Source organism: Sinocyclocheilus rhinocerous, unplaced genomic scaffold (genome assembly GCF_001515625.1).
Source record: "Sinocyclocheilus rhinocerous isolate Xijiao unplaced genomic scaffold, SAMN03320098_v1.1 scaffold1538, whole genome shotgun sequence".
Taxonomy (NCBI): Eukaryota; Metazoa; Chordata; class Actinopteri; order Cypriniformes; family Cyprinidae; genus Sinocyclocheilus; species Sinocyclocheilus rhinocerous.
The window spans coordinates 894,403-921,780 of NW_015661872.1; the positions used below are offsets into that span (position 1 = coordinate 894,403).

A 27,378-nucleotide genomic window follows, 5' to 3' on the forward strand; every position below is an offset into this window, starting at 1 on the left:
CTATCTGTCTGTCTGTCTGTCTGTCTATCTGTCTGTCTGTCTGTCTACATTCTATCGTTCTATCTATCATCTCCATCCATCCATCCATAAAATATATGCCCATTGTTAATGTATTTATTTAATCTTCACTTCACATGTTGTTAACTTGTTTTCTAAATGTTTTTTAAGAAATGTCTAATGCTTACCAAGACTGCATTTATTTAACCAAAATTACAGTAAAAACAATAATATTGTAAAATATTATTACAATTTTAAATAACTGTGTTATATTTTAAAATACTTTTTCCTGTGATGGAAAAACAGAATTTTCAGCAGAAATGTTCTTTCAGAAATTAATCAAATTTATTTATATTTTATTTACTTTAAAAAATAATAATAATATATATATATATATATTATTTTTTTTTGTAAAAAACTTTTCTAAACTACAGTTACAGTGTTCTCTGTCAGTATTGGGTTGTCTTCGGGGGTGTTGATTGCAGATAGCCTTTGCCCCAGTGCCGTGAAGCCTCTGTCTCTGGTCATTAGCTGTACTGTTGGTTAGGGATGTAACAGCGGCCCAAAGCGTCTGAACTGTGTTGATGTTCCACGAAAAACCAAAAAAATATGCAGCTGGCTCGTCTGGCTTGGATTGTTGCCATGGCAACACACCCACAAGATTGTTATCTTGATAAAGGCCATGCAGGAGAAACTTCAGGTTGCCATGGCTATGGACAGCGAGTATCCCTGTCTCCCTACGCCACCATCCTCTCTTTTCTCTCACTGTCTCAAGCTTTTAAGTGATCTTCTTTTCAGGATCACCATAATTCACATTAGCAGTCATATTTAGAAGTATACAGATTTGTTGTGACATTTAACCAAGAAATTAGACAACAGGGTACTTTAAAATAAGAAAAAAATGCTGCTGGTCACATTACTGTAATAGTTTGAAAGTTACAGCATGTGGGTCAATGACATGACAATCTTTTTATCCTATACATTAATTAATTGAAAAATGCATTAAAAATGAAAAAAAAATGCAATTATACAGTTACTTTAATGAATATATTTTATGATATGGCATGTTTTTAACTTCTGAATTTATAAACTTTTTACTCTGAAAAATTGAACTTTAACCCAGTTCATTGCAAGCCGTTTCCTAGAGATGTCAGTTGTCTATGACTGATTGAATTTCTGTTCCACATATGATTTCTCATTGAACTGATATATTGTATTTAATAAAGCCAGTGCCACTTGGTGTGGTTTTAAAAGGAAGTAACAGAAACTGCTATCAGAACTAGTCATTGAATAAACCTTCTCACTCAGTGTTGTCAAAACAGTTCATATTAAATCATTAGCCGCTATTGACCTTTCAAAATGTTGATCGGCCCGTCTCTATTGCTGCCATGCAGTCAAAGCTTTTGTTTACCTCGGGTCCCTTTTTGCAGTTGAGAAACTGTCAGTTTGTGTTGTGCTATATTTGCACATGCTACAGGCGGGTCGACGTCCCATCGATTCTTTTGTGAGTTGTAAAAACAAGTCCATTGATTGGTGATAAATGGAGATTGATTCTTGACATTGTTTCCCAGGAGGGAGAATGAGGTCTCCCACCACACAATTATTGACACCATCATTCCTGACCCTCTCATTCCCTGCATGAACAATTTGAAGCATCTACGTTATTGATCAGAAGCACTCAATAAATGACGAAAAATAATAAAAATGACCTAAAAACTCACCATCACTGTACCTCGCCTGTCAAAAAAGGCCTCTATTAAAAAAACAAAGTGCAGATCTCTTGTGGTTTTCCTGCATAACAAGCCCTGGTTTGTCAACCACTGTAATCATCATGAATTGTAATGTAGTAAAGGTTTGAGACTTTTACCCAAGTGACTCTTCGCTAAGCTGCCTTTGGTTATTGTTGCTAATTCAAGACAAGTTTTACAGAACATTCACGGATACACGGAAGGAACTGGATATTTCCATAAACATTTCCATGCAATTTTTAGTAAAATGTGTTCATAAAGTGATTTTAACAGGATCTTCATTAGGATGTTGAAAAAAAAAAAGCTTTTCATACAATCTGCCATTTTTATTAAAAAAATTACTTTGCAGCACACACACACATATTATATATATAAACCGAACCGGTTGGATGGTTTGTTCTCAGATCAGGCCCATCAGGTCTTCTTGCCTATAGAGAAAGTAAAAGTCTTTATAAGCATAACTTCAGTACAAATTGTTTTCACAATTCACAATCAAAGAAAAAGTGCATTTCTTTGAATTGCGCAAACTAGATGAACTCAAAAATGTCTTTCTTGGCTTCTTCATTTTAGTGCAATTTCACACGCCCCTCAGGGAGCCATGGACCAGGGAAAGCACCTTTCATTGTGAAACTATTACATCACACTGTGGCTTTTTCTCAGTTAATACAAGAGCTTTCTACTCCATTTGCCTTTTTCATGTCGGGCTAAGCCTCAGCTTTCACACTATTCTCTCAGCAGTTCTCCTTTTCTCTTTCGTTAAGTAGTCGACTTTCTGTGAAGCACTGCAGGTACAGTTCGCTTGGTTCACTGGCCTTCTATTTTTCTATAATAGCGCCACACACAGAGAACCATTAATTTTGAGAAAATACCAGTTCACAACAGCATGCACAGCATATTGTGGCGTAAAGTATTGATCAAGGGTACGATTCTGGCCCTTCACATGCTGTTTCTAGGAACTAAAAGCATTTCTGAGATTTTCTGGCCTAGCGCACCAGATGCATTCACGAGTTCGTATGTGGCTGGTCTCTGGGTATTCGGTATCTTTAATTCGTCAGAGCAAGTTTTTAAAAAAAGATTTTTAGGGCTGTGTGCCCAAAATGGACCGGGAGCCAAGAATTAGGTTCTGTCTACTTGTGTGTCAGCCCTCCCGTGTGTTCACCTGAGGTTAAATGGTCTAAATTTAGACCAGCAATCAAGAGCAATTAGCTGCTGAGAGACCTAAGGAGCTTTTGGCGTGTGAAGCGTGTAGCTGAACGAGCGAAGATAATGGAGCTGAGACCGTTGGGGGGTGAAATGTGCTCCATGTTTCAATGCTGATCACTGGAAACCTAATATAGACATCTAAAGGTCTACTCTACACGCTATAAACCTACTGTATTGAACGCAGCGGTAGAGATTAGGGTTGGACTGGGACAAAAATTTGGCCTTGTAAAAATCCAGTTCATGTGACCCACACGTTCCTCTGTGAATGTCTTGAGGGCTTATTGGGACCTTTACATTTAAATAAATAAATACCACAAATCTATAACAGCAGATATTACTGAATATGATGCAGTTAACTATATTAATATTGCTTATTTTGCCTATTAAAAATGCACAATTGACAGTAAAGCACTGATTTTGGTTAGGATGCAGTAAAGTACATTTACTGCAATAAATAACAATAAATGTATGCACAGCTGCATTCTGTCAATCTTAATTTTAATTATTAAATGTATTTTTCTCTTAAATTAAAGCTTATTAGAAGTAATTATAATAGATAAAACAATAGGCTGTCAGTTTGTGCAATGGGGTATGGATTGTTCAGATTCTTTCTGTAAGTTACATTGTTATGCCAGTAGGTGACAACAAGTGATTGTCTTTATAAATGAGTAATTCATTCAGTTATTCATTAATTAATTACTTCAGTGACTGCCATAATAAGCGAGCCATTGAATCATTCACTCAACTTTCAGTTTTCGCTGGTCGAGCAAAAATAAACAGCAGCTGGAAATATTGTGTTTAGAAAATAAGTTACTCAATATTAACTTCTTGCTTTTTTATTGAATAGTTCCTAACACACTTAGTCATACTGTTGGTTGCTAATATAATCATAACAGGCTATGATGACCAGCCATGATGTTTGGAAAAACAGCGTTCTCCTTTGCATCATATTGCTTGAATATGCTGAATATTTCCACTCAGGAGTAGATAGAAATTTAAAGTAGCTTCCACAATACTGATTAAATGAATTTTACATACTCAGTGCTGTTTGTACACAGAGAAATGGCAATATCTTTCAGCCTGTTGGCACAGAAGCGAAAGATGTGAATCTTCTATCTGTCTCTTATCACAAACACACACGTATTGCCTTGCTGCACTTCCCCAGCTTCTCTCACTCTCCGAAGAAAGAGTGAGAGAGTGAAGAACAAAGCAATGTCAGGCATTACAGACAGACCCGTGATCACTGTCTTCCTCTGTCTGAACTCTGATCTGAGAGAGTGGTTTGGGCTCTGGCTTAACTGCTGCATAAACACTAAGACTAGAGTGTTGTAGACTCATGAAACTGCTCTGAAGTTTTTTCGTTCCTGTGGGAAACAGCACACTGCCACAAGTCATGGATCTGATTCTGAGGGGTCTAGGTTACTTGATGCTAGATGTTCACAACTCACTTTTGAAAGATAGCATTTAGCTTAGCATACCGCTAAAAATATACCAATTAAATGCAGCATTACTCAAAAGCCTTCAGTTAATCTTGCTATTGTAGAAATGCATCATTATTTACTCTTCCTTGTGTTGTGTATATATGTGTACTACATACTTCCTTGTGTTGTGTGCGTGTGTGTACAAGTGAACTATCCCTTTACAATTCCCTTATGTTGGATGTCATATGTGACTGGAATTTAAAGTATGTAACAATCACAGTAATCGCAAATGATTGTGATTCGTTCAAATAATCGCGACAGGCCTAGCTTGTCTCTTTGGTTCAATATGAGAACGGTTTTGGTCTCTAGTGAAGCAAGTTCACTGTCTCTTGCTAACATTTTCTCCTTCTCTAATTGTCTGTTGCTTGTCTCCCTCTTGTTGTCTTGTCTTGTTCTTGTTCTCTTACATTTTTCCGTTCTCTTCACCATCTCTTAGTTTTAATGCCTTGCTGTGTTGTATCAAAAATGAGGTCAAGCTCAGTTTTTTCCTTTTAAGCTAGTCAGAATAAATGGCAGGTTCAAAAGCTATTTCTTAACCGCTTAACCGCTTTCCACAACGTGCTGTTTTGTACATTAAAAAATGTACACTTGAATATAAAAGCTTGGTGTATTCTCCTGATTTTTACACATCAAGGCAGTAAATGTAATGACATAAGCGACTGTGGTGAATTTAGGTGAGAGGGATATGAGAGGGGTGTGTGCACTTAGTCAGTTCTTTGATGTGTTATTAGCAACTACCGCTGGGTGAATCTTTCGCTGCACTCCTCCTTTTTTCTGTCCATCTAGCTTTCAAAGATTTTGCGCTGTGCTGGGCTTTATCCCTCCCCAGGCAAGATTAACTATGAGACCGAGCAGCACATCTCAGACTGATTGTGACCAGAATCTGTCAGTCTTTGTGTTCTGTGGGCTGGAACACGAGAGCACAGTATTGCAGTGATTAACATAAACCTGCTTTAATTATAGCAACCACATGCTCTCATTAACTCCCATTATAAAACTGTATGGAAAACATGTTAGGAATTTCAACTGGTTGAATTAAAAAAATTCAAGTGAAATGTTTGTTACATATTTTGTTGACCTCTCTATCACTCATAATAATTGTGCTTGTATTATATGTTTGTCTCATGTTTAGGTCAAGAGCGGTTTGGGAACATGACCAGAGTTTACTATAAGGAGGCAGTGGGTGCGTTTGTTGTTTTCGACATTACTCGAGGCTCTACGTTCGAGGCTGTTTCAAAATGGAAGCACGATTTGGACAGCAAGGTGAAACTGGCCAATGGCAATCCCATCCCTTCTGTCCTTCTCGCCAATAAATGTGACCAGAAGAAAGATGGATCCAACAATTCCTCACTTATGGACAACTTCTGCAAGGAGGCTGGGTTTTTGGGTTGGTTTGAAACATCAGCTAAGGTAATATAAGCTCATTCTGTGTTCACTTAAATGTTTGTTTGTGCTTGGTCAAACTGAAGGAGAACTTGTCACGAGACATTTTTGCTAAGAATAGAAGCTTCTTACTACACCTTTCCTCTCTAATCAGCTCAGACGACCATGAAAGCTGCCATATTAGATCAAGTATTTAAAATGGCTGACATTCTCCATGGTATTAAGTCCAAAACGGCACCACTGCGGCAGTCTTAAGAACATTAGCCACTCCTCCTGCCTGAATCACCAGACGTATGTCAAATGCGCAATGTGTAACTTGTCACGTGAAGCAGCGGGATGTATGGGATTTTTGAGGGAGAAATTTTTAATCTCAGCTTGAATTGCTGAAACTTTGCCCACTGATTTAAAATGTAGAACTAGTAGCACAATGTTTAGTAGTACATTGGCTAAAACTTGAATATCAAATTATATTGATACAGCTATGTTTACAGATTGACTGAGTGCATTGCAATACATATTATTTTTATTCATTTTAATTTATTTTTTATTAAAAGGAGTTATTTTTATTATATTACAATTCAAAACTTTGGAGTCATTTAAATTGAAAGTAGAGTCATTGGGGTCATTTTTATTTAAAATAAATTAATACTTTAATTCAGCAAGGATGCACTGGATTCATCAAAAATGGCAGTAGAGGTGTTTATAATGTTTTAAATAAATGCTGTTCTTTTGAACTTTCTATTCATCAAAGAATCCTGAAAAAAAAAATCACAGTTTTCAAAGAAATATTAAGCAGCACAAACGTTTTCAAGTGTGATAATAAGAAATGTTTCTTGAGCACTAAATTATTAAAATTTTACATTTTAAATTATCATAATATTTCCGTTTTATTGTATTTTTGACCAAACAAATGCAACCTTGGTAAACATAAGAGACTAAAAACATTAAAACATCTAACTGACCACAAACTAAACAGTAGTGTATTTTTGCTTTTTGACACAATAATAGCAATAATGTATTATGATCTGCAGTCTACGTAAGTAAAAACATGCATTTTGAATTGATTTCTTTTTAATTGATCAATTTGTTTATTTATTATTTTTTATATTATTATTATTATAATTAATTTATATTATTTATTCAACTATATTTAACTATTATTATTTACGCCCTTGTGTTTGTGACATGGAAGTCATCCTGTCTAGATAAGTTATTTTTCTTAGTGCCTGCAGTATGCTGACTTTCACATGGTTTTATTACAAATGGTTGTCATTCCTGACTAAGATCCATAGTCACATATTTTACAGTATCAGCGGAATCTTAAAAACGCTGCAAAAGTTAATGAAATATGTGTGTTTAGAGTTGTACATCAGCAGTTTCTTTGATATATTTTGCACATTAATCTCTTTCCTATATTACACACATTTGAGGGATGCTAGGTGAGTCTGGATAAATTAAGTTGGCGAAAGAGAAATACTCTGGGATGAGAGAAGGAAGAAAAGAGGAACAGGAAGGTGGAGAAGGAAATGTCTGTTTGTTAATTCCGGGGAGTACAGTGTCTTGAAGAGTGTGTGGTTGTGTAGGTATTTAACTCCCTGTTAAATTGTACCCCTTGAAATGCATTTTCAAGTCACACGTTTTGGCCTTAAATATATCTTTACTGTGTCTTGCTATTTAAAAAGTGTTTGGTCGGTTTCTGTCTGTAGCAGTGTCTGGTCTTAACTGTTTAACAGAAGGTGTCTCATCAGTCAGTCTGCATAAGCACATGTTTCTGAAATAGATCTCTCCATTAGGGACTCAAGCACACAGATGTCTGGCAGGGAGCTCTGGCACCTGTCGTGTGTAAATGTGTGTGTTTGTGCACGTGCATGTTTGTGTATGGTAAATGTGTCGGCTCTTATCTATCGGGACCTCGTCGTGTTCAATCAAGCCTCTACGCTGACTGATCTAAAGATCGTTTCTGTCTCTCTCTTTTTTTATCTCCTGCTATTGCTCCTCTCCCAGTGGACCGCATGTGTATTTTGTTTTTGCACCTTGCCCCACTTTTTTGAACAAATGTTAATTGTAGAAAATGTTGGAAGACCATTAAACCTTGGAGTAAAAATATAAATCAATAAATACATACATAAAATGTATTGTGAGATAACGTTTTAAATAAGAAATAAAATCACATTGGGAGATATAATGTAACATTTGCAAGATATGAAGTGACATTGGGAGATATAATATAGCAATGATGAGAAATTGCAATAATTTTTTTTTTCTGAGATAGAAATAGGTTTCCATACAGTATAAAACACATGCAACTCCAAAAGATATATATATATATATATATATATATATATATATAAGCATGCATTAAAGAATAATTTTCCTCCTTGTTTTTCAGTGAACATGACTAAACATCCTTAAAAATAATTTCTTTTGGGAACAAAATTGTTTAAGCATAAATCTCATGAAAATTGTGTTCATGTAATGCTTAAAACAAGAAAAAACGCACAAATTGAGCAAGAAAACTAAAAACTTTATATTCCTTGAATAAACAGAGTCTACACATTTTTGATTCTTGAGAAAATGGGTCTTTTTAAAAATGTTTAGACATTTTTTCTGGATAGTTGGGCAAAATACTTACTATGAAATGTGTGGGCAGACCAGTAGGCTACAGGGCTTCTGTGAGCTCTTTAGTTTTAAATGATTATCATTATAATTTCATAGCAAGTCTTTAAGTTCAATCAAGCTTCTCAATGGCCCATGCAGATTTCAAAATGGCAATCATTTCAACCATCGTTTCTACCCAAAAGATGTCACAATATCAGTTCATCGCCCTTTAAAACAAGCAAGAGCACAGAACACTTTCTTAAAATCATGTCTCAAACAGTCTCATGATGTTCTTAACAAGCTTGAAAACTCAAGTTATTGACACTGCTCACTGCAAGCAAATAGTGTTCCGTAGGCCATGTATTAGCATTATTGATGATCTTGTTTTTCTTGCCCACTGCTGGACATCAGTTGTCTAATAGAAACGGTCATTGTCACTCAGCATGGCCGTGCCACCTTTATTGTGTTCAGTACTCTGGGTGAATGACAAATTTGGATGGTTGGCTTTTGTTTAACCTTTCTGTTTTCTGCCCTTTTCCTCAAATCTAATGGCCCATGCAGATTTCAAAATGGCAATAATTTCAACCATCGTTTCTACCCAAAAGATGTCACAATATCAGTTCATCACCCTTTAAAACAAGCAAGAGCACAGAACACTTTCTTAAAATCATGTCTCAAACAGTCTCATGATGTTCTTAACAAGCTTGAAAACTCAAGTTATTGACACTGCTCACTGCAAGCAAATAGTGTTCCGTAGGCCATGTATTAGCATTATTGATGATCTTGTTTTTCTTGCCCACTGCTGGACATCAGTTGTCTAATAGAAACGGTCATTGTCACTCAGCATGGCCGTGCCACCTTTATTGTGTTCAGTACTCTGGGTGAATGACAAATTTGGATGGTTGGCTTTTGTTTAACCTTTCTGTTTTCTGCCCTTTTCCTCAAATCTGTCTCATTCCCACTTTATTGCTTTGAAGCCACAGACTGCTGAGGGATAGAGGGATGTTAATGGAAAGACAGTGAATTGTCTCGAAAGAGCGATGAGAAGAGATGTCGTGTAGGCGGATGCCATCAATCCAGCTTCATGCTGAAGTACCTCTCGAAGCTTCACTAAGCACTCAGTTTAGCTTAACAAGTTAGGTCTATTGACCGTTTTGTAAATGATCTCAATATTCTGGAAAGGTTCCAAACCTGTATGACTTTGTTTCTTCTGCCGAACACAAAGAAAGATATTTTGATGAATGTCTCCGTGTTTTATGTCGATACAATGAAAATCACACAGAGATCCATTGATATTTGGACCCAACTGTCTTTCATTGTATGTTCAAAAACAGTTCAAGAAACAACAAAATGTCTTCTTTTATCTTATGGAGAAGAAAGAAACTCATACAGGTTTGGAACAACATGAGGAATGATTTTCGGGTGAACTATCCCTTTAACATTTGACTCTGTTCACTGCAGGAGAACATCAACGTTGATGAGGCTGCCCGGTTCCTGGTGGAGAACATCCTTCTCAACGATAAAGGTCTTCCATATGAAGAAAACAATGGTGACAAGATTAAACTGGACCAACAAACAGTGCCTGCTGAGAGCAAGTCAGGTTGTTGCTAGTGTGGATGCTCTTGTGTGTCCCATCATCTGACGTGGAAAGGAGGCCAGGGACCGAGCTCAACAAATTCCCCAATCCCACCTCATCCCAAACCCCTGCCACGGATCACAGCATAACCAGGGGTCAACAGTTTGTGCTCTAAAAGGGGAGAAGACATCACTGCCAAAGGACAGATGATCAGATGAAAACATCTTTCTGATGCTTTTAATGACCGGTTTTTCTCTCTCACTCTTGTTCTGCGCCATGTTTGTCCTTTTAATAGCGTCAAGCAAGTTACTTCAGTGTGTGCTTGTTGTAATATTGCTTAAAACGAATGAAACTAAATGGGTGTCATAGGACCAGGCAAATACTAGTAAAAGTTCTTAGCTGAAATTAAATCAAACGAATGCCTTTGTCACAGAGGGTGAGCTGTTTTCAAAAAATTTGGACTATTTGCATCTGCTGCTGGGAATCGCCACCCTAAATTTTTGCAGGAAAAGTTCTCAATATGTCACTTTATGGCAAAATAGTACATATTCCCAGGGCATTTAGTCTGTATCTGTGAAGATCCAACCATCACTCTTGAAGCTCTTACCACAAAATAATTTTATCAAGAAAAAAATTAATAAATAAAAAAGAAAATGAATTGTCCTCTAATGGGAGATCTGTAAGAATCATGGGCCTAAGCATGTATATTTGTGGTTCAGAGAGTAAGATCATGTTGGTTTTCCTCGGGCTTGTTCATGTTAATGTTAAAATATGTTTATTAATTGTTTTTTAATTGGTACTCAATGAGGGATCTGAGCATTTGCTCTGTCCATGGCGTTATTTTAGAATTACCTGAAGGCAAATATACATTTTAATATGCTGGAACAAGTTTGTAAAGTTTGCAAACAATTGTTTGTTGAAGTAACAATGACAGATTAAAACTTTTTAAACTGTTTATAGTCTTATATGGTGTGATCTCAATAAACACGTGAGAGGATGTGCCGTAAAATTTGAAATTCTTACAAAAGCTTCATTATAATATAATTATGATAATATGAAATGTGGCAGTATTTATTGGTTGTCTTTCAAAGCTGTATGAGAATTCAGAATGCTATTAAAATCCTGGATTCAGTGCAGGTGAAACATTGCCGTGGGTCATCTCATGATGGAGGATGAGCTGTGTATAATGGGAAAAGGGGACAGAATCAGCTATGCTTTAATACACTAGCAGGTGCTGTAGATGTGTTAGAGTGCCATCGATTTCAGAAAAATTGTACAAGCAGTAATCATGCCATACATGTATGCGGTGGTTGATAGACTAATGTGTATTAGAGAACGGGTTCATTTAGTCATTGTGTTGATTATGTGCAGAGCTGGGTAGTAAGTGATTACATGTAATCTGGATTAAGTAATCAGATTCCAAAAATTAAGTACTTGTAATTAGATTTTTTAAATATGTGTAATCAGACTACAGTTACTTTTTTATGGATTACATGATAACATATTATTTACACAATAGCAATAAATTATTCAATTTAATTTAAATGACCATTGGATTTATAAAAATCATTTCAGGTTTAAGAAGTGTTTCAATATTGCATCAACTACTGATGAACACATTAATTTGGTTTCACTTTATTTTGGTGGTCCCTTTAACACATTCTGTTGACTATAGTAAGGTTGCACCTATATCTACTTACTCTCATTAGAGTGTTAGTTGAGCATGAGTAGGGTTAGGGTTAGAATAAGTTGACATGTACTTGCAAAGTTACTTATAGTCAGTAGAATGTCTTGGGATGCCATCTCAATAAAGAGTTAGCAGATATTAATCAGACAGTCTACTAATACTCTAATGAGAGTTTGTTGACATGTAGGTGCAAAGTTACTTATTGTAGACAGAATGTTCAAAAGGGACCATCAAAATAAAGTGTTACCATTAATTTTTATTTGAATTATCACTCTGTATGTTATTTAACCATGTATTTCTATGTTTTTAGAAGGCTTTTATCTTTCAAACACATTAAAATGCACAAATTTACAACACAACACACATTTTTCTAATCTGATCCCCTTTCACTTAATATATTTACTTGAAGGACCCCTGAGATTTTAAAATAAATATTTTATTAAGTATCACATTTGCATGTTCATGGTTCTCTGACTTGGTTATGGTCACATGACATGCGGGTAAACAAATAAAATATTTAATTTTTTTTACTAAGTTTTATTTTGATTGATTTTATAATGACTTATTTAAATTTAACATTTTTATGATTTAATTAATTATTAGCTTTTCATTAAACTCACAAACCCCCTGCAGTTCCTTCACAAACCCCAATTTGGGAAACCTGGAATGGAATAATGAATGGAATATATTTTCTTAATCTTTGTATTTTTATATCAATATAGTACAAGATTATCCTATTTTAAAAAATGCGATAAACGAGATAGCTCATAAGTAATCTAAAAGCAGTCTGATTATATTACCTAAAATGTGTAATGTAATGGATTACTTTACTAACTACAATTAAATTAATATTTATTTTATTTTAATAGAAAAAACTGAATTGAGACTTTTTAAAAGAGAAAAATACAAATAAATAAAAAAATAAATATGATGCGACGTATATGGAGGACGAAACCTGCAAAAACAATAAATAAATACACAAATACCGCCCGCGGCTTTCCCGCTGACAGGAAATGCATGGTGTAAATCCAGTATGGCCTACGTAAAGTCACTTTTTCCGTTTAACAGAGCAAGATACATAAAAAACTGAGCTGTATTGTCCGTACAGTATCTGTGACTTCACATGACCCAAAGAAATGGCCAGTGCCGTTTCCTGACGTCATTTTTTGTAACCCAATTGAGTCTCCAGCTAGAGACAACTGTAATATCAGTATCCCATGGTCATCGTGAGATGACTGGTATGAAGTGGTTTAATCGAGGAACAGACAGTTTTTTCCCATTAGTTATCAGAACAGAAAATACAGGCGACAAAAGTATGTTTATTAAGCAAATAACGGTTCAGTATTGCAATTAAGAGCTATGTAAGCATTAATATTTTACATTGGCCACTTAAAATCTTTTATGATTTAGCTCTCTCATGATTATAACTACAAAACTAACCCTATGAAAAAGTGTAAGATAATAATCAGTCACCTTGACTGATGAAGTTAATACGCATGCGCAGGCAAACGCTCAAGCACATGATCCGCCTACTGTTGCATAATTGACACCCTCTCATTAGCATGTTGCGCAGAGGAAAAAAAAATGTGGAACTACATTCAGAAATAAATGAGTGATCAAACGTAAGGTATCGCGTGATGACGTAATTACTTGTTGACGTTAAAGGTAAACTGATTCAGTTTTTGGAATCGGTTCTTTGAAGAATAAAGCGTATATTATTCAATTACTGGTAATGGGGAAGTTTCATATAGGCCTACACAAAATGAAGTGGTCGGGTGGTAAGACAAATTTGTTTCATTTTATCAACGAATTTAAACTACTGCAATATGGTATATAAATGTAAAACAAACAAACAAACAAAGCTCTCAGGACTTCTACTATTATATGCAAATTTGAAATAGACAAGTAAACTGTACCGTCTTCATTATTTGTTTTTTTGTTTGTTTGTTTTGTTTATTCCTCTGGCTAATTTTTATTTTACTTGTAATCTTGTGTACTGATGGCATTTATATGCAACGTTGAACTTCTTTTGTTGTTATATATGTTCATATGCAATAAAAAAATAAAAAAAACCTAAAGATCCAATATAAAAAAAAAAGAATCAGTTCTTTGAAATGAACTATTCGAGAGGAGAGAAAAGAGACGAGTCTTTCTTCCTATAGCTTAACGACAGTGAATAGACTCAAGGTTTTGTTTGAGGAGGTCAGGAGGAGTTCATTGGCGCGAGGTGGTAATAAAGCCCTGCGCTCGTGCTGTCGGCAATCCCAAGTGATCCTGTCGCCTAGCAACATGGCAAACTTTCCCTACTGCCTGAGTCTCACCCTGGGCATCGCTTCCTATTCATCATTATCTTTCGTGCTTTAATCAGCCAAGTGTTGCTTCAAACTATGAACTCTTAGATTAGAAATAAGGCCTACGAACACTTGCAATGTCGAAGACACCCAAGAAAAAGACGTCCTCCTCCAGTCTCGTCGCTTCTTCGCCTGGACACTCTCCCAAAAAAGAGTAAGATTTGACTGAAGATTCATTAACACAACCTCGCTATGTTTATTCCCTCGAAATATTTCAATAATATTGATAAGTCACAGATAATATAATTTATAAAACATTTATTCCACCCTATATCTTTACTGTATTGTGTTTGTCCTTAGCTTACGGAAGTTGTTTATGTTTTTAGTAAAATATTGGGGGGCGGTCGTTACATGTAGTTTTGAATTTGACAACATACAACATTTGTTTCTGGCAAGTTAATGTATCACAATTTCCTGGCAACTTTTATGAGTGCCTAACACGAAATTGTGTATTTTTGTGTATTTTGCATTAACAACAACAACATGCCTACTTTTCTAACATTAATAACATAGAATCACGTTTTCTTTGCAGTAGGTTAATACACATAATTTACAAATTTTTGCTTCAGTCCTGTTATAATAAGTTAACTTAGCATTCAGTTTAGCTAGAATTTTGTTCCCTGAAGAAGAAGAAGAAGAAAAACAGTGTTTGGAATAATGTGTGCAAAGGAAAATAAAGTTTTAAACCTTAATATATAGTAGGTACTGTAGGTAGAAGAGAGATTGATAGTAATATGCAGTTTAGATTGAAAATAACAATTGAAAAGACCCATCACAAATCATGCAAATTCAGATGAAATTATTATATTAAATAGTCATCTTTTTAAATAGATTACATTAAAGGGGTGTTATTATGCTTTTTCACTTTTTCAACTTTAGTCTGTAATGTTGCTGTTTGAGCATAAAAAAGATCTGCAAAGTTACAAAGCTCAAAGTCCAATTCAAAAGGAGATATTTTATTGAACAGAAATCACTTTTCAAAAACTACAACGAACGACTCGTACCTAGTATGAGAGCCTGTTCTAGTACACCCCCAAAACAAAATCAAGACTTTGTAAAAGAGCATAATAGGACCCCTTTAAATCTCTAGAGCATCCTCAGTGGTCAGTGCATCAGAAAGTCCTGAAGAGCCAAAGAAGATTCTCATCTCTCTCTGGCCAGAGTGGAGCGACACTGAGGTCAATGCTGAGAAATGGGATGCAGCTAAAGCCTCTAAGGATAGCAAGGTGAGAATTGATGAGTCAGACGTGATTTAATATTCAATGTCTTTCCTTTATAAAAGCTTTACAGAGCTATGTCAGGATTGGTGAGAGCAGAAATCTGTTTCAGCAAACTGCTTAGCTTGAGAGATGTACTGTAGCATTTCAATTGATGAGTCAAGAGTGTTTGGCACCATGCACTTTGTAATTAGATCATCATTTTTAATAGCTTTTATTCTGTTTTGTATTTATTTTCCTTTGAATGTGAATCTAAAACCATATTGAGCATTTTATGTAACAACATTGCCAACAGCTCTTTGATGATCCAGAAGGGAAGGTTGAACTTCCTGCCTCCTTGAGAGTACACACTTGGAAACGTCCTTCAGAGTACATACTTAATAAGGTAAGGGTTTATCAGCCATATTAGTAGCTTTCACATCTCTAGCAGGTCCAATAAACAAACTTGAAGAAACTGAATTAACCTGAGTAAGTAAAGTTGAACAGAGTTTGCAACATTTGTCAAGTGTACTTATAAATACAGAGCTCTGGCATGAAACTCAATCTGATCTAATGGCATCATTATCACATGGCACAGCTGATTGGTTCTCTCCTGTATCGGTAGCCAATGAGCTCGCTGCTCAACATTCAAATATATGACTAGTGATTGTTGTAGCTGGTTCAGCTTGCTTCAGAAACCCTCCACCTTACCCAGCTCCACCTGTATTGTTCTGCTACGAGGTGATTCATGTATGCTATATGGGGGTTATTTCATGTATGTTATAATTGCAGCAGCAATATTTCTTACATGCTCACAGCAGCATGTTGTGGATGTATTGGCAGTAGCAAGTCTCGGTACTTGCTCTGCCGCAGCAGCAGCAGCGTAGCAGATCTATTCCGCCAAGACCAAATACATTAACATTGTCATGTACATTACCATGCCAATCCCTCCGAGAGTTGTCAATTGTCATGACAGAAATGTAGTTCTGTTCGATCTGATTTATAACGACATGACACTAAACTAATCCAGTCCTGACATGAACAACCAACACGCATGCAAAGCATACTTGTCTATTTTGTGTGGGTCCTGTTCCTTAGTTGCATGTTTTTTGGGGAAAATCCAATCTTAGCCTCAGTGCTGAGCCTAATTGATGAAATCTGTTTATGCCACTTTCATAAGAATTCAGGTTGTGATTAAATTACCTCATGCCCAGCACAACATTTCACAATTATTCCTCCATTTTGATGAGTCTAAGCAAGTCATGGGATGCTAAATAGTCACAAAAAGCAGCAAAATCACAAGGCAATCAAGGCTAGGCACTAGAGGTCTGAAACCAATTATTTCTGCCATCTGACTAGCTGTATTTAAGATGTTTAATTGACAGAACGAATGAAGGTCAGCTCTGTTGTCATTTCCATGGCAACAGTTGGGATAAAAAGATGATAACTGTGATTCTTCTCTCCAAGTATGTGAGTGATACTAAGAGCCTTCAATTTACATTTGATTAAAAGTCCATTAAGATGGACTACTGAAGATCATCAAATATTCATGGATTCATGTCCCTCAGAGGGTCAATACGATCTGTGATAGTAGTGGGGAAAAAAACATTGGAAAATGTGAGATATATTTTTCATTTCTTTGGGCACACAAATTGTAATATCTAATACACCAGTGTGCACAACTATAATCACATTCAATAATCAATAATAACTTTCATAATGTTTTATGGTGCAATCTCAAATAATCAGACTGAGTTTGGGGTTGGTTAGTGTTTTTGAAATAAGTCTCTTATGCTCAGCTGCATTTATTTGATCAAAACTACAGTAAAAACATAAAAATTGTCAAACAGTATTATAGGAACTGCTTCCTATTTTATTATATTTTAAAATGAAATTTATTCTTGTAATAACAAAGCTGAATTCATTCTGATATGCTCATTAAAAAATGTGTTCTTGTTATGAATGTTGAAAACAGTCGTGCTGCTTAATATTTTTGTCTAAAACATACTTTTTCCCCAGGATTCTTTGATGACTAGAAAGTTCAAAAGTAATACAATGCATCACTGCTGAATAAAATTATTAATTTCTTAATAAAAATACAGACTTTGAGTTTGTTCTAATTGAGCTGAAGCTAGAAAGCTGAAACTCATCAATGTAGACCTTTAGGAACTGGAATTACTGACATAATATGTATCTCATCCTTTCAATCAGACTCCTGTTGTGGTGGAAAATGAAGCTGCCTTCGACTTTACCTCAGCAAATGAGCATTTACTCTCAAGTGAGGTGAGTCAGTAAATCATTTCGGATGGCCTGCGTTACTGATTGGAACTAAGAATAATTAGTTTCGTTGGAATTAACCTACACTGTGTCACTCTTCGTCCTGCATGGCGATTTCACAGCTTATGCGATGGGTCATTAGTGAGCTCTACATTCTGTGGAAAGTCTGTAACACAGGAGAGGAGAAGGCCATCTCCACAGAAATAGTTCCCAACCTTTGGAAACCCTGGGAACACATTTACTCCCTGTGTAAAGCAGTGAAAGATCACATGCCCCTCTATAATGCCTATGGGAAGTATGTCATTAAACTCTACTGGATGGTAAGTCCGGGTTGAGTATCGACACCATACTACTTGTATTGTGCAACACTGAAGTAGCTAAATTTACATGCACACACACAGTGGTCTAATCAGTATGTCACTATGTTATGTCAGATGATCCATTATTCAACATTCATAAGTGCAACATTTTATTTGTTTTTACCAGATGCTTTTATCCAACGTGACTTACAAATGAGGAATAATACAATCAATTTAACATAAAAACAATTACTAAAAGCTAGCAGTGAAATTGTTTTTTTTTTTTAGTAATGTTGAATATTTTTATTTAAATCTAATTCCTGTCAGCTTTGTGTCCCTTTGTTTTAAATAACTAGAAGAGTTTTGTTAAAAAAAAAAAAAGAAAACTCAAAGTAATGGTCTTCAGTGGAAAATAACCTGGAACCTGGAATAACTAAAGGAATAGTTCAGCAAAAATTGACATTTCAGTCATAAAAAACCTCACCCTCATGTTATTTTTAAAACCATGTTTTTTTTTCATCTGTTGAACACAAAAGAATCTTTAATGAACAAGAGGTTCCGGTTGGTGATTCACAAAATTGGCAAATATGCCCCAAATTATTGGGATTGGCTATAGTGTAAAAATGTACACAACAAATGTACACAGGCCACTCAACACCTATTGTAGCATATGTCCACGTTTTCCTGCTGGAAGGACACTGTGTCCTTTAGGTGCTGATTAAGTGAGAACACAACGCTTCTCAGGGAGCCAAGAGAGCCAAGATTGCTCTATCCTCTGGGCACAAGAAACTGAGAAACAATTATTTACCTTAACAGCTCCTAGTCCTAAATGAGCAAACAGTGACCTACACGTAGGTAACAGTGATTTGTTTGACAGGTGATATCAAACACTCTCTCAGGCACAAAAGCATTTTAGATTAGGCCTATGTGCTGGGCAATAGTTATTTTGTTGCTGACTTATCTTCTAAGTTCACTCTCTTTAATAAAACTCCATTAGAGTTAATGATGTTTATCACTGTATTTTACGCTGCTCATTTTACTGTGTACAAAATATGCACTAATGAACCATGGACTTTAAAGGCTCATTTGACTACTGATTGAATACACCTTTGGTTTTGTTGAGATGAGATTGATGGTGAGCAGATCATTAAAAACTGAATTTTATATTACTGCGGTATATATCACAGCACATCCATGAGTGAATTAATGTTATTTAATAAATGTTGAGTCCCAGAAGTCATGCTATTAATGACCTGTCCAGATGGAATGTGTGTCCATTATATGAAGAATTTTTTGCAGCACACAAAAATGGTTTTCAATCCTGTTTTTTACCTTGATATTTTAGAGTGCTGTTTCATTAATAATGTACTTTTTTTACAAGAACTGTCTTCTGCTTTCTTAGGGTAGTTGGAGGAAGATTACTGTTGATGACATGCTACCATTTGACAAGGATGATAACCTTCTGCTTCCTGCTACTACGAACCAATCAGAGATTTGGCCTATGCTCTTGGCTAAAGGCATACTGAAGGTGGCCAGTACTGAGTGAGTCTTTGAAAATAATCCAAACAATTAAGTGTTTGAAATGTCTTCTAGTTCACAAAACCAGCATGGATGATTCTTTCATGAATCTGACTGACCAGGTTCTCAGTTTTAGCTCACTTGACTCAGTGATCCAGAGGTAATGGTTAGCTCACTGAAGTGGATGTTTATTATTGAGTAACGACTTAAATTTCAGTCTGAATGTCACACAAAGCTTGGAATATAGAGACCACTTTAATGATATTTTAATTATACTTTAATTATACCTTTTTGAAACAGCCATCTCCATGCATTGTAATTGCATGCAAAGGAGCAAGTACATTATTCAGAATATCTGTTTTGTGCTCCATAGAAGAACAGATTTTTTCATGATTTAAATGTTTAATCTAGCTTAGGAAATGAGAATCTCTGAGCCACTTAATCATTTATGGTTCTAAATAATATGAACAGGAAACAAAAAGCACAATGATGTGCTTCCAGTGGGCTTTTTCCCAATAAACACATATACATGCTGTAAAATTCTTTACTGCCAAGGTTTGGTGCAGAAGCGATCACAGTCGTCACTCACCTGAAGCCACAGTACGTTCTTTTTAAAGCGTGCTTGTCCTCTTGTGTGGCAGTGATAATGATGGAATGGTTCTTTGCGTGAAGATGAACAGTGAAATCGTGCAGTTAATTAATAGCTGCCGGACTGGTTGAATACAGCATCCCATGAGGCACAATTAGAGCATCAGCCATCTGGTTTCTTCAGAGAAAGAGAGCAAGAGGTCACACACACACACACACATAGACATGCACAGATCAATGTCTGAAATGACACGTAGTGGAGCTGGAACTGAGTGTGCATATTCATGCAGCCCTTACTGAGCGTAGAACAATTGCTAGTATTTTAGGATGTACCCACACCTATTTGTATGTATTGTAATGGGTGTCCAGCAAACAAGTAACCTGTTAGATGTGTGACAATGATGTTATGGTGTTCTCTCTCCAGTATTCCAGTCTCAGGCTCCGGGAGAGAGTTTGGAGAGTTTACAGTCATCCACTGTCTCACCGGCTGGATACCGGAGATCATTCCTTTAAAGTGAGACTCTCTTTAAACTGTCTTCAAACTCAAAATCTCACTCTACTGTGGATTCCTAAAGTTTCCAAATACTGTATGTTTCAAAGCTGAGTATTAGTCAAAGGTCAGAAAAAATTAGTAGGATTTATTAGCTGAAATGTATCATTAAGTTATTAAAATTGTCATTGAAGGCTATAGCATTAATCATTTAATTTTTTTTATTAAGTAATAAAAGTACTGCTAGACATGGCCATATGGCTGTTGTGATGCCTGATTTTTTAATTAAATGTGGTGATTCTTTTTTGGAAGATTCAGCACACCTTTATTGATTTACAGATTGATTGCCAATTAAGGTTAGTACACAACTTCCCAGTGACCCTACATAGGACATAGAATGGATGGATGGAGTTTGTGGTGTCCCTTACAAATACAAAGTTATTACAAAATGTTAAGAATTTTGTCAAAAACCCTACTTTGCCTTGGGCATTTTCAAACTTTTATTCTGCACTGTACATTTTTACATGGTTTATACGGTATAAGACAATGTACATTATTTTTTTTAACAACAATTAACAGGCTGATATGAAAAGTTGACATGAAAAGGAAATTCACCCAGTCTATTTTCTAAAAGCATATTTATCTAATTGTGAACACTTCATCCATGTATATGTTTAATTAAAGACTTGAAATGTTGACTTGCATTTGGTGTTTAACATTGACTCTCACAATTTTTATTTTTTTTTGCTTTTTTGAGAGCTTTTAGTTAAGTTTTATAGTTAATAGTTTGTTCTCTCAGCCTACCATTGTCTTTATGTCTGTGGTATGTGCTAACAAGCTTCATTAAGCTGTGCTCTGCGATCCACAGAATGTCCTTCTTTTCCTCACGCTGTGCACAGATGCCACCCTTATTAGGAGAAAATGGGCTGCAGACACTATGTTGTTGTTCTGCAATCAAATGGCTGGTCTTCACCGCCGTTCCAGCTTTATCGAGTTACTGCAGGAATGTTGTTGTTGTGAAGTTTGCATGTAACTTTCTCTTCTCTAGCGTTTGACTGTCTCTGTAGTTTGTTGTCACTTCCTCAGCAAAACTCTCACATATGCTCTGTTTTGGGAAACACGGCGTGGTGTCTTGTAATTTACGCTCTGATGAGTTTCCGTGTTTCATAGACTCCTCAGAGACCAGTACACACATTCAGAGAGTGTACGCTCATATTTTGGAGAAATAAATTGCTGTGAGATGAGTGCACACATTTTGCTGTCATATCTTCTAGAGGGCTATCATTTTTTTCAAGGCGTGACTTGTGTGTGTGTGTGTGTGTGTGTGTGTGTGTATCAAACTGGGGTCTCCTGAGGTCATTTACTCCATGCTGCAGCCCTGCAGGATCTTGTAGTCGTATCTCTCTCCAACAGCTCACATATTTGCCAGAACATCAGAGAGCCAAGAGAGTCCAAGAAATCCATGTAGCACCTGATAGCCAAACATTTTGACAACATTTCAGAATGAAATTAGAAATGTTTTCTAATTTCATTGTGAAATGTTGTCAAAATGTTTGGCTATCAGGTAGATGTAGATCACTGAAAATAACCTTTTCAAAGATTACAAAGAATGCATATTAACTTAAAAAAGTTCAGAGATCAGTTTGATTAAATAAATGGAGCACTGACCACAAACTTTTGAACGTTAGTGTACATATATGGAATGTTAAAGATTCAAGTTAAAAACAAGTGAGAGAGTGTGTTGTTTGCATTTGTTTTTATTGGATTAGACCTTTATTCAAGCTGTAGTGATCACCTCTCCTAGTTAATTGAGCATTGCTTGCCTTTCCTCTAATTGCTGTTTATTGATTGGTCCAAAGTCCAGAGGCTTGTTTGTTCAGCTTTATTAGTTTCATCCATTGATCCTGTGACTGGACAGTAAATTGATACAAGCCTTTTGTTAGTCCAGGCTTAAATAGGCTTTAATCAATTGAGATTATTAGATAAATTCACAGTAAAATGCTAATTAAGCGATAGAGATCAAAACATCAGACTCTAATCTTCCATATGTTAATGTCATTCTCAGATCCTGGTATACAGGGAAAATTTGGGAATTTCTGAGGGACAATATTCCTCAATTCCAGTTGGAGGAAGAGAGCTCAGAGGAGACTACGACTGCTGACCTAACGACAACAGATTCTAATATGAACGAGATCAAGAGCGAATCTCCCACAGTTCTGAAGAACAGAGGTACAGACCCGCACACACATTGCAGTCATTTATCCATTAACAGTATGTGACGTGTCTGATTAAAAGACACCGGCAGAGAGAGTAAATGAGAGAATTGATATGGCAAGATAACCTGCTGTGTAAATGGCTCTTTTTTGAGTCTTCTAATGAAACTTTAAAATGGTGCTTTAGGATTCAAAGTCATTTAAGTTTGACTGTGTAAAATATCAAGTGTTTAACAAGTATTTGAGGCTTCTCAGTCGATAATGCTTTCTGTTAACACTCTTTGTCAATTAGGCTAATGAAAACCATAAATATATATTTTTTTTAATTCACAACATTTTTATTCTGAATGTTGCAGTGTGGAGGTTTAGTGGTACAGTGGTAACCTTTTGACCTCATGCATATAGATACAATGGCAGTATTCAGTGAGAGTAGGGGTATTATTAGCCATAGGTTTAAAATCTTCAGGGCCTCACATGATCAATCTGAAGCCTTGTGGTTACCACCATAAAGCTGTTAAGAGTGGAAGACCTCATTTTTGGATGACATCAATTTTTGATGGTTTTCAGTGTGTGCTGGCTTTGAGGTCATCTACATGCTAGTGCACACCTAAATGTTGATAAAAATGAACCCTTTAGCAGATATACAAATAAAAAAAAATTGAAGTATCTTCTGGGAAAAGGCACAAAAATATTGATGACTCAATATTTAAAACTCAGTTTTTAATACATGATTTCAGGGCCTGGAAAAGTCATGGAAATTGATGTAGTCAATCTAACTTTCTGATAATGCTCAAGTTATTTATTTGCCTAGAAAGTACTTTTTTTGTGAGTATCATTGGAAAAAATCATGGAAGTTTATAATATAATATATAATAATAAATGTATAATATTATGAAAGTAATGAAAATGTAGTACACCCCTTATACTGTATACCATAAGACATGGAAATTGCTATAGTGAGTGTCATGAAAAAAGTCATGGAAATGTATAATATCCTAATAGTATCCTAAAGATATCGCCATAGTCAATCATTTTTTTCTCATAACACTCAAATTATTTCTGTTATTTCTATCTAAATTATTTCTCAATTATTTCAAATTTTTCAGTCATCACAAAAGGATGGAAAGTCATGGAAAGATCATCATATTTCATGTTTTATTATGAAAAATTAATAAAAGTAGTACAAAAAAAAGAGAGAAAACAGCAATTGTCATTATCGTGTGGGTCTTTTAAGAAGATCCTTAAGGTTTGGCCTGAAATGTTATGTTTTTCTTGTCAGAGTCTGCTACGAGGAAGAATAAAGTTGACGACCAAGACAGAAAGACCATTCAGTCCAAAGCAGCTATCCATGCAAATAACAGTGAGTTTGAAATCTCTTTTTTTGTGTGTTGTTTGTGTGCATACAGACATTTTCATATATGGTTCTTTTCCCCTCTCTCCTCACCATACATTATTCACTCTGAAAAATGTAGTTGAGGTATGAATATTTGATCCTCATACAGAAACACTCTATATGCTCTCTGTAAACGACTATTAATAATTTGCAGCCAACGTGGCATTGAGCTTTCCATAAAGCAATGGTGATCTGTTTAGCAGTGCATTAAGGGTAAAATGACCCATAAGTATCAGTCTGTCCTTTCTGACCCCTTGTCTTCAGGTAGCACCCAATTCCATTTCCATGCATCACTTCTTCTGCAGGTTCATGTATTATGGAATCAGTGCCACAGCCATCACTGAAAGATGTGTATCATGAGCATGAATAAATAAAACAACCCCCTTTCTGTGTTTGTGTGCGCATAACCGTATTTGTGTTTGCTCCGAAGAAGTGTGCAGCAGTGTTAATCTGTGTGTGTTTGTGTCAGACTGTGAACAGAGCGCCAGTGTTTTTCTCTCAGGTAGTGTAATCTGAATTGAATTATCTGTCATGGCCTCGGTCAAGCACTGTCAATTCTGTCACTGTGCAGTTTATGACTGAAATATGCAAGGAGAGCAAAGAGCAGCGAATCACGCACACACACACACACTCACTCACACATACACAATATGCATCATTTTTATACCGACCTACTCAGAAAAGCTCAGTGCTGTTGTGATAAGGAGGTGTAATTGTCGGTATGCATGTCGGAAATCCATGTTTACATGTCTGTGGAGACTAACGATTTGATGAGTCTATTGAGACTAATGGTTTGCTGTTCAGATAGGCTGTTTTGGATAATTGGCTTCTGCAAGTGAGTGGTTCAGATTACACTGGGATAATGCAGTGTTTGCTGCTGAAATTCGCTCTCTCTCTCTTGTTATCCTCCGTAAGCATTCCATCTCTCCTTCGTTTGCTCTGTCCTCTTATCTATAGGGTCCTTTAATCCATATAATGAAACCATCCCCTCTGTCTTCCTCTCACTCCCTCTAGGTGTTTGATACTAATTAATGGGTTGGAAATTATAACATGCTTTGACATACAGTGGGTACGGAAAGTATTCAGACCCCCTTAAATTTTTCACTCTTCGTTATATTGCAGCCATTTGCTGGTAGCGTGGCCTAGATCTTCAGAGCCTAAAGCGGTATCTCTTTTATTGAAACATACACACACATGATCGCTATTCATTCTATTTATGGCACTTTCCATGAATAGGACACAAAATAGGTCCTGCACTTCTTAAAATCATTTTCATTTCTTTTTCAACAAACTGTGAAAGGAGGTGCTTAACTTCAGGTGGCCAATATTATATGATCTATTTAATTTTCTATTTTCTCTGAGGTTTTCAAACCTTTTATCACATTTAGGACAAGCCGAAATACAGTTTAAAACTATGATTTTTTAAAAATAAAAAGTGCATTTTAAATTCTTAATTTATCACTCTGGGATATAGCTAGTTTGGGCTCAAAGGTTGGTTTGTAATACTGATTACTAAGAAGAAAATCAAGAAAAGAAAATTAAAATTAAGCAAAATATTATTTTTGGCAATTAAAATTAGTTAAGAAATTAATTATACATATAAAAATGATATAAAATATTATTAGTTTGTCAACATTTTAGTGTTAGGGTTTTAATTGTTGGATAGATTAATCAAGGCAGGCTAATGTTACTGTCTTTGTCCTTACAATAAATAAATAAATAAAAAGGAACTCAGTAACCAACTATACTTTATTTTATGGATAGTATCTTGATAGTATTCAACTGTTTGCAGTATATTGTGTTTCTAAACATGAAGAGCACGTGGTCAAATTAACTTTATAATTTAACCCACAAGCTGAGCGTGGCCCCTTTCTTTTCTTTTTCCCTCTCTTCCCTTTGGCATTGAGCTTGATCATGTAACAGTCAGGGCACTGATGGCTCTGATAAGAGATCAGAGATGGCCTTGGGAGATGAAGATCAAACACTGATAATGCAGTGCCTCTGTTCCTTCCTCTACACTGGAAGTTTGTGTGCTATGTGAATTAGGAAAATATGGCTTGACAGATTACAGTGCCCTCTCCGCTGTTCACGCCTTTGTCTTTGAAACACATGCCTTGATCTATCCACTTATTCTCTCTTCCTCTTATTCAAAATAGACTGCACTCCATTCATTTCATAAAGCTTTAAGTATTAAAGAGACGGAAGCCTGACAACAGGAAAAAAGTTCATCTTAGATTTTGAGGGCCTGCAAAGTTTTTCATGCATATAAAGTAGAAATGACACCTCTTTCATGTATACTTCTTTTAGTCTTTTTCACAAATGCTCTTTCTTTCTTCTTTCTGATTTAGCCACTGGTCCTATTCCTCAGATGGTTGTGTGTGCCAGTTACCAACCCTTGCATCTGATGGAGAAAAGAACGTCAATGCTTACAAGGATGGTAAGCACATGTTTTTCAATCCGTAGAATATACACTACCTTTTACAAATTGAAGGTCAGTGATTTTTTTTTAAGAAGTCCATACTTCTATTTAACACGGATGCATTAAATTGATCAAAAGTGACAGAAAATACATTTATAATATTTTAAAAGATTTCTGTTTCAAATAAATGCTGTTATTTTGAACTTTTTCTTTAAATAACCCTGAGAAAAAAAATCTGTATATTAGAACTGATTTCTAAAGGATTGTGACACTAAAGACTGGATTAATGACTTCTGAAAATATTGTAATAATATTTTACAGTATTTGTGTTTTCACTCTGTTTTTGATCTCAAAAATATGCAGCCTTGGTGAGAATAACTAAAAAACTAAAACTAACAAATCTTACTGAGCCCAAACATTTGACTGATATATTATATTATATTATATTATATTATATTATATTATATTATATTATATTATATTATTGAATAGCATGAAAATGGGGACACCTATGTGATGTGCTCATTCGATTTAATGGATTTAAAATGATATCCCCACCCAGTTTGTTTGACATGATGCCTCCACCGAGCATTTACCTAAAGCTCATTAATGTGCAAACCTGCCCCAAATGGTACTCTCCCTCCCTCTGTTTTAGTCTCAAGCAATATTTGGCTCCGTTTGGATTAGTGCTGGCTGTCTAATCCATTATTAAGTTTCTCCTCTGTAATCTACGATCGTGGTGGGTGGTGTGTTCTCCAGGCTGATTCGTCTGAGAGTCTGAGGCAGTATGGGCTCTCTCAGCTCTTCAGTCACCTTGTGCTGCTCACCTGCACTCGAGACTGCCCACTGGTGGCCCCTCCTAAACCTCCCCCAGTTCCTCAATGGAAACTCATCAGGCCCCGCAAGCAGACTAACATTACTGATGAACCCAAGGGTAAGATGTGTTTTTATGTGTGTGTAT

The 27,378-nt window shown here is 35.8% G+C and overlaps 2 protein-coding genes across 2 annotated transcripts in view; both read left to right on the top strand.

The window, feature by feature from the left end:
• The window catches only part of LOC107726632 (ras-related protein Rab-32-like), a 19,766-nt gene extending 8,826 nt beyond the window's left edge, over positions 1-10,940 (top strand). Inside the window, exons 2-3 of the mRNA XM_016536286.1 lie at positions 5,562-5,839; positions 9,872-10,940. Coding sequence (XP_016391772.1) covers positions 5,562-5,839; positions 9,872-10,021 — 428 coding nt within the window. The 3' untranslated portion in view covers positions 10,022-10,940. The remainder of the gene's footprint in view (positions 1-5,561; positions 5,840-9,871) is intronic.
• A 3,005-nt stretch (positions 10,941-13,945) lies between these two features.
• The window catches only part of LOC107726608 (androglobin-like), a 36,836-nt gene continuing 23,403 nt past the window's right edge, over positions 13,946-27,378 (top strand). The window contains exons 1-10 of the mRNA XM_016536250.1: positions 13,946-14,178; positions 15,115-15,250; positions 15,537-15,626; positions 17,432-17,503; positions 17,620-17,817; positions 19,199-19,338; positions 20,327-20,416; positions 22,458-22,621; positions 26,347-26,435; positions 27,177-27,351. Coding sequence (XP_016391736.1) covers positions 14,102-14,178; positions 15,115-15,250; positions 15,537-15,626; positions 17,432-17,503; positions 17,620-17,817; positions 19,199-19,338; positions 20,327-20,416; positions 22,458-22,621; positions 26,347-26,435; positions 27,177-27,351 — 1,231 coding nt within the window. The 5' untranslated portion in view covers positions 13,946-14,101. The remainder of the gene's footprint in view (positions 14,179-15,114; positions 15,251-15,536; positions 15,627-17,431; positions 17,504-17,619; positions 17,818-19,198; positions 19,339-20,326; positions 20,417-22,457; positions 22,622-26,346; positions 26,436-27,176; positions 27,352-27,378) is intronic.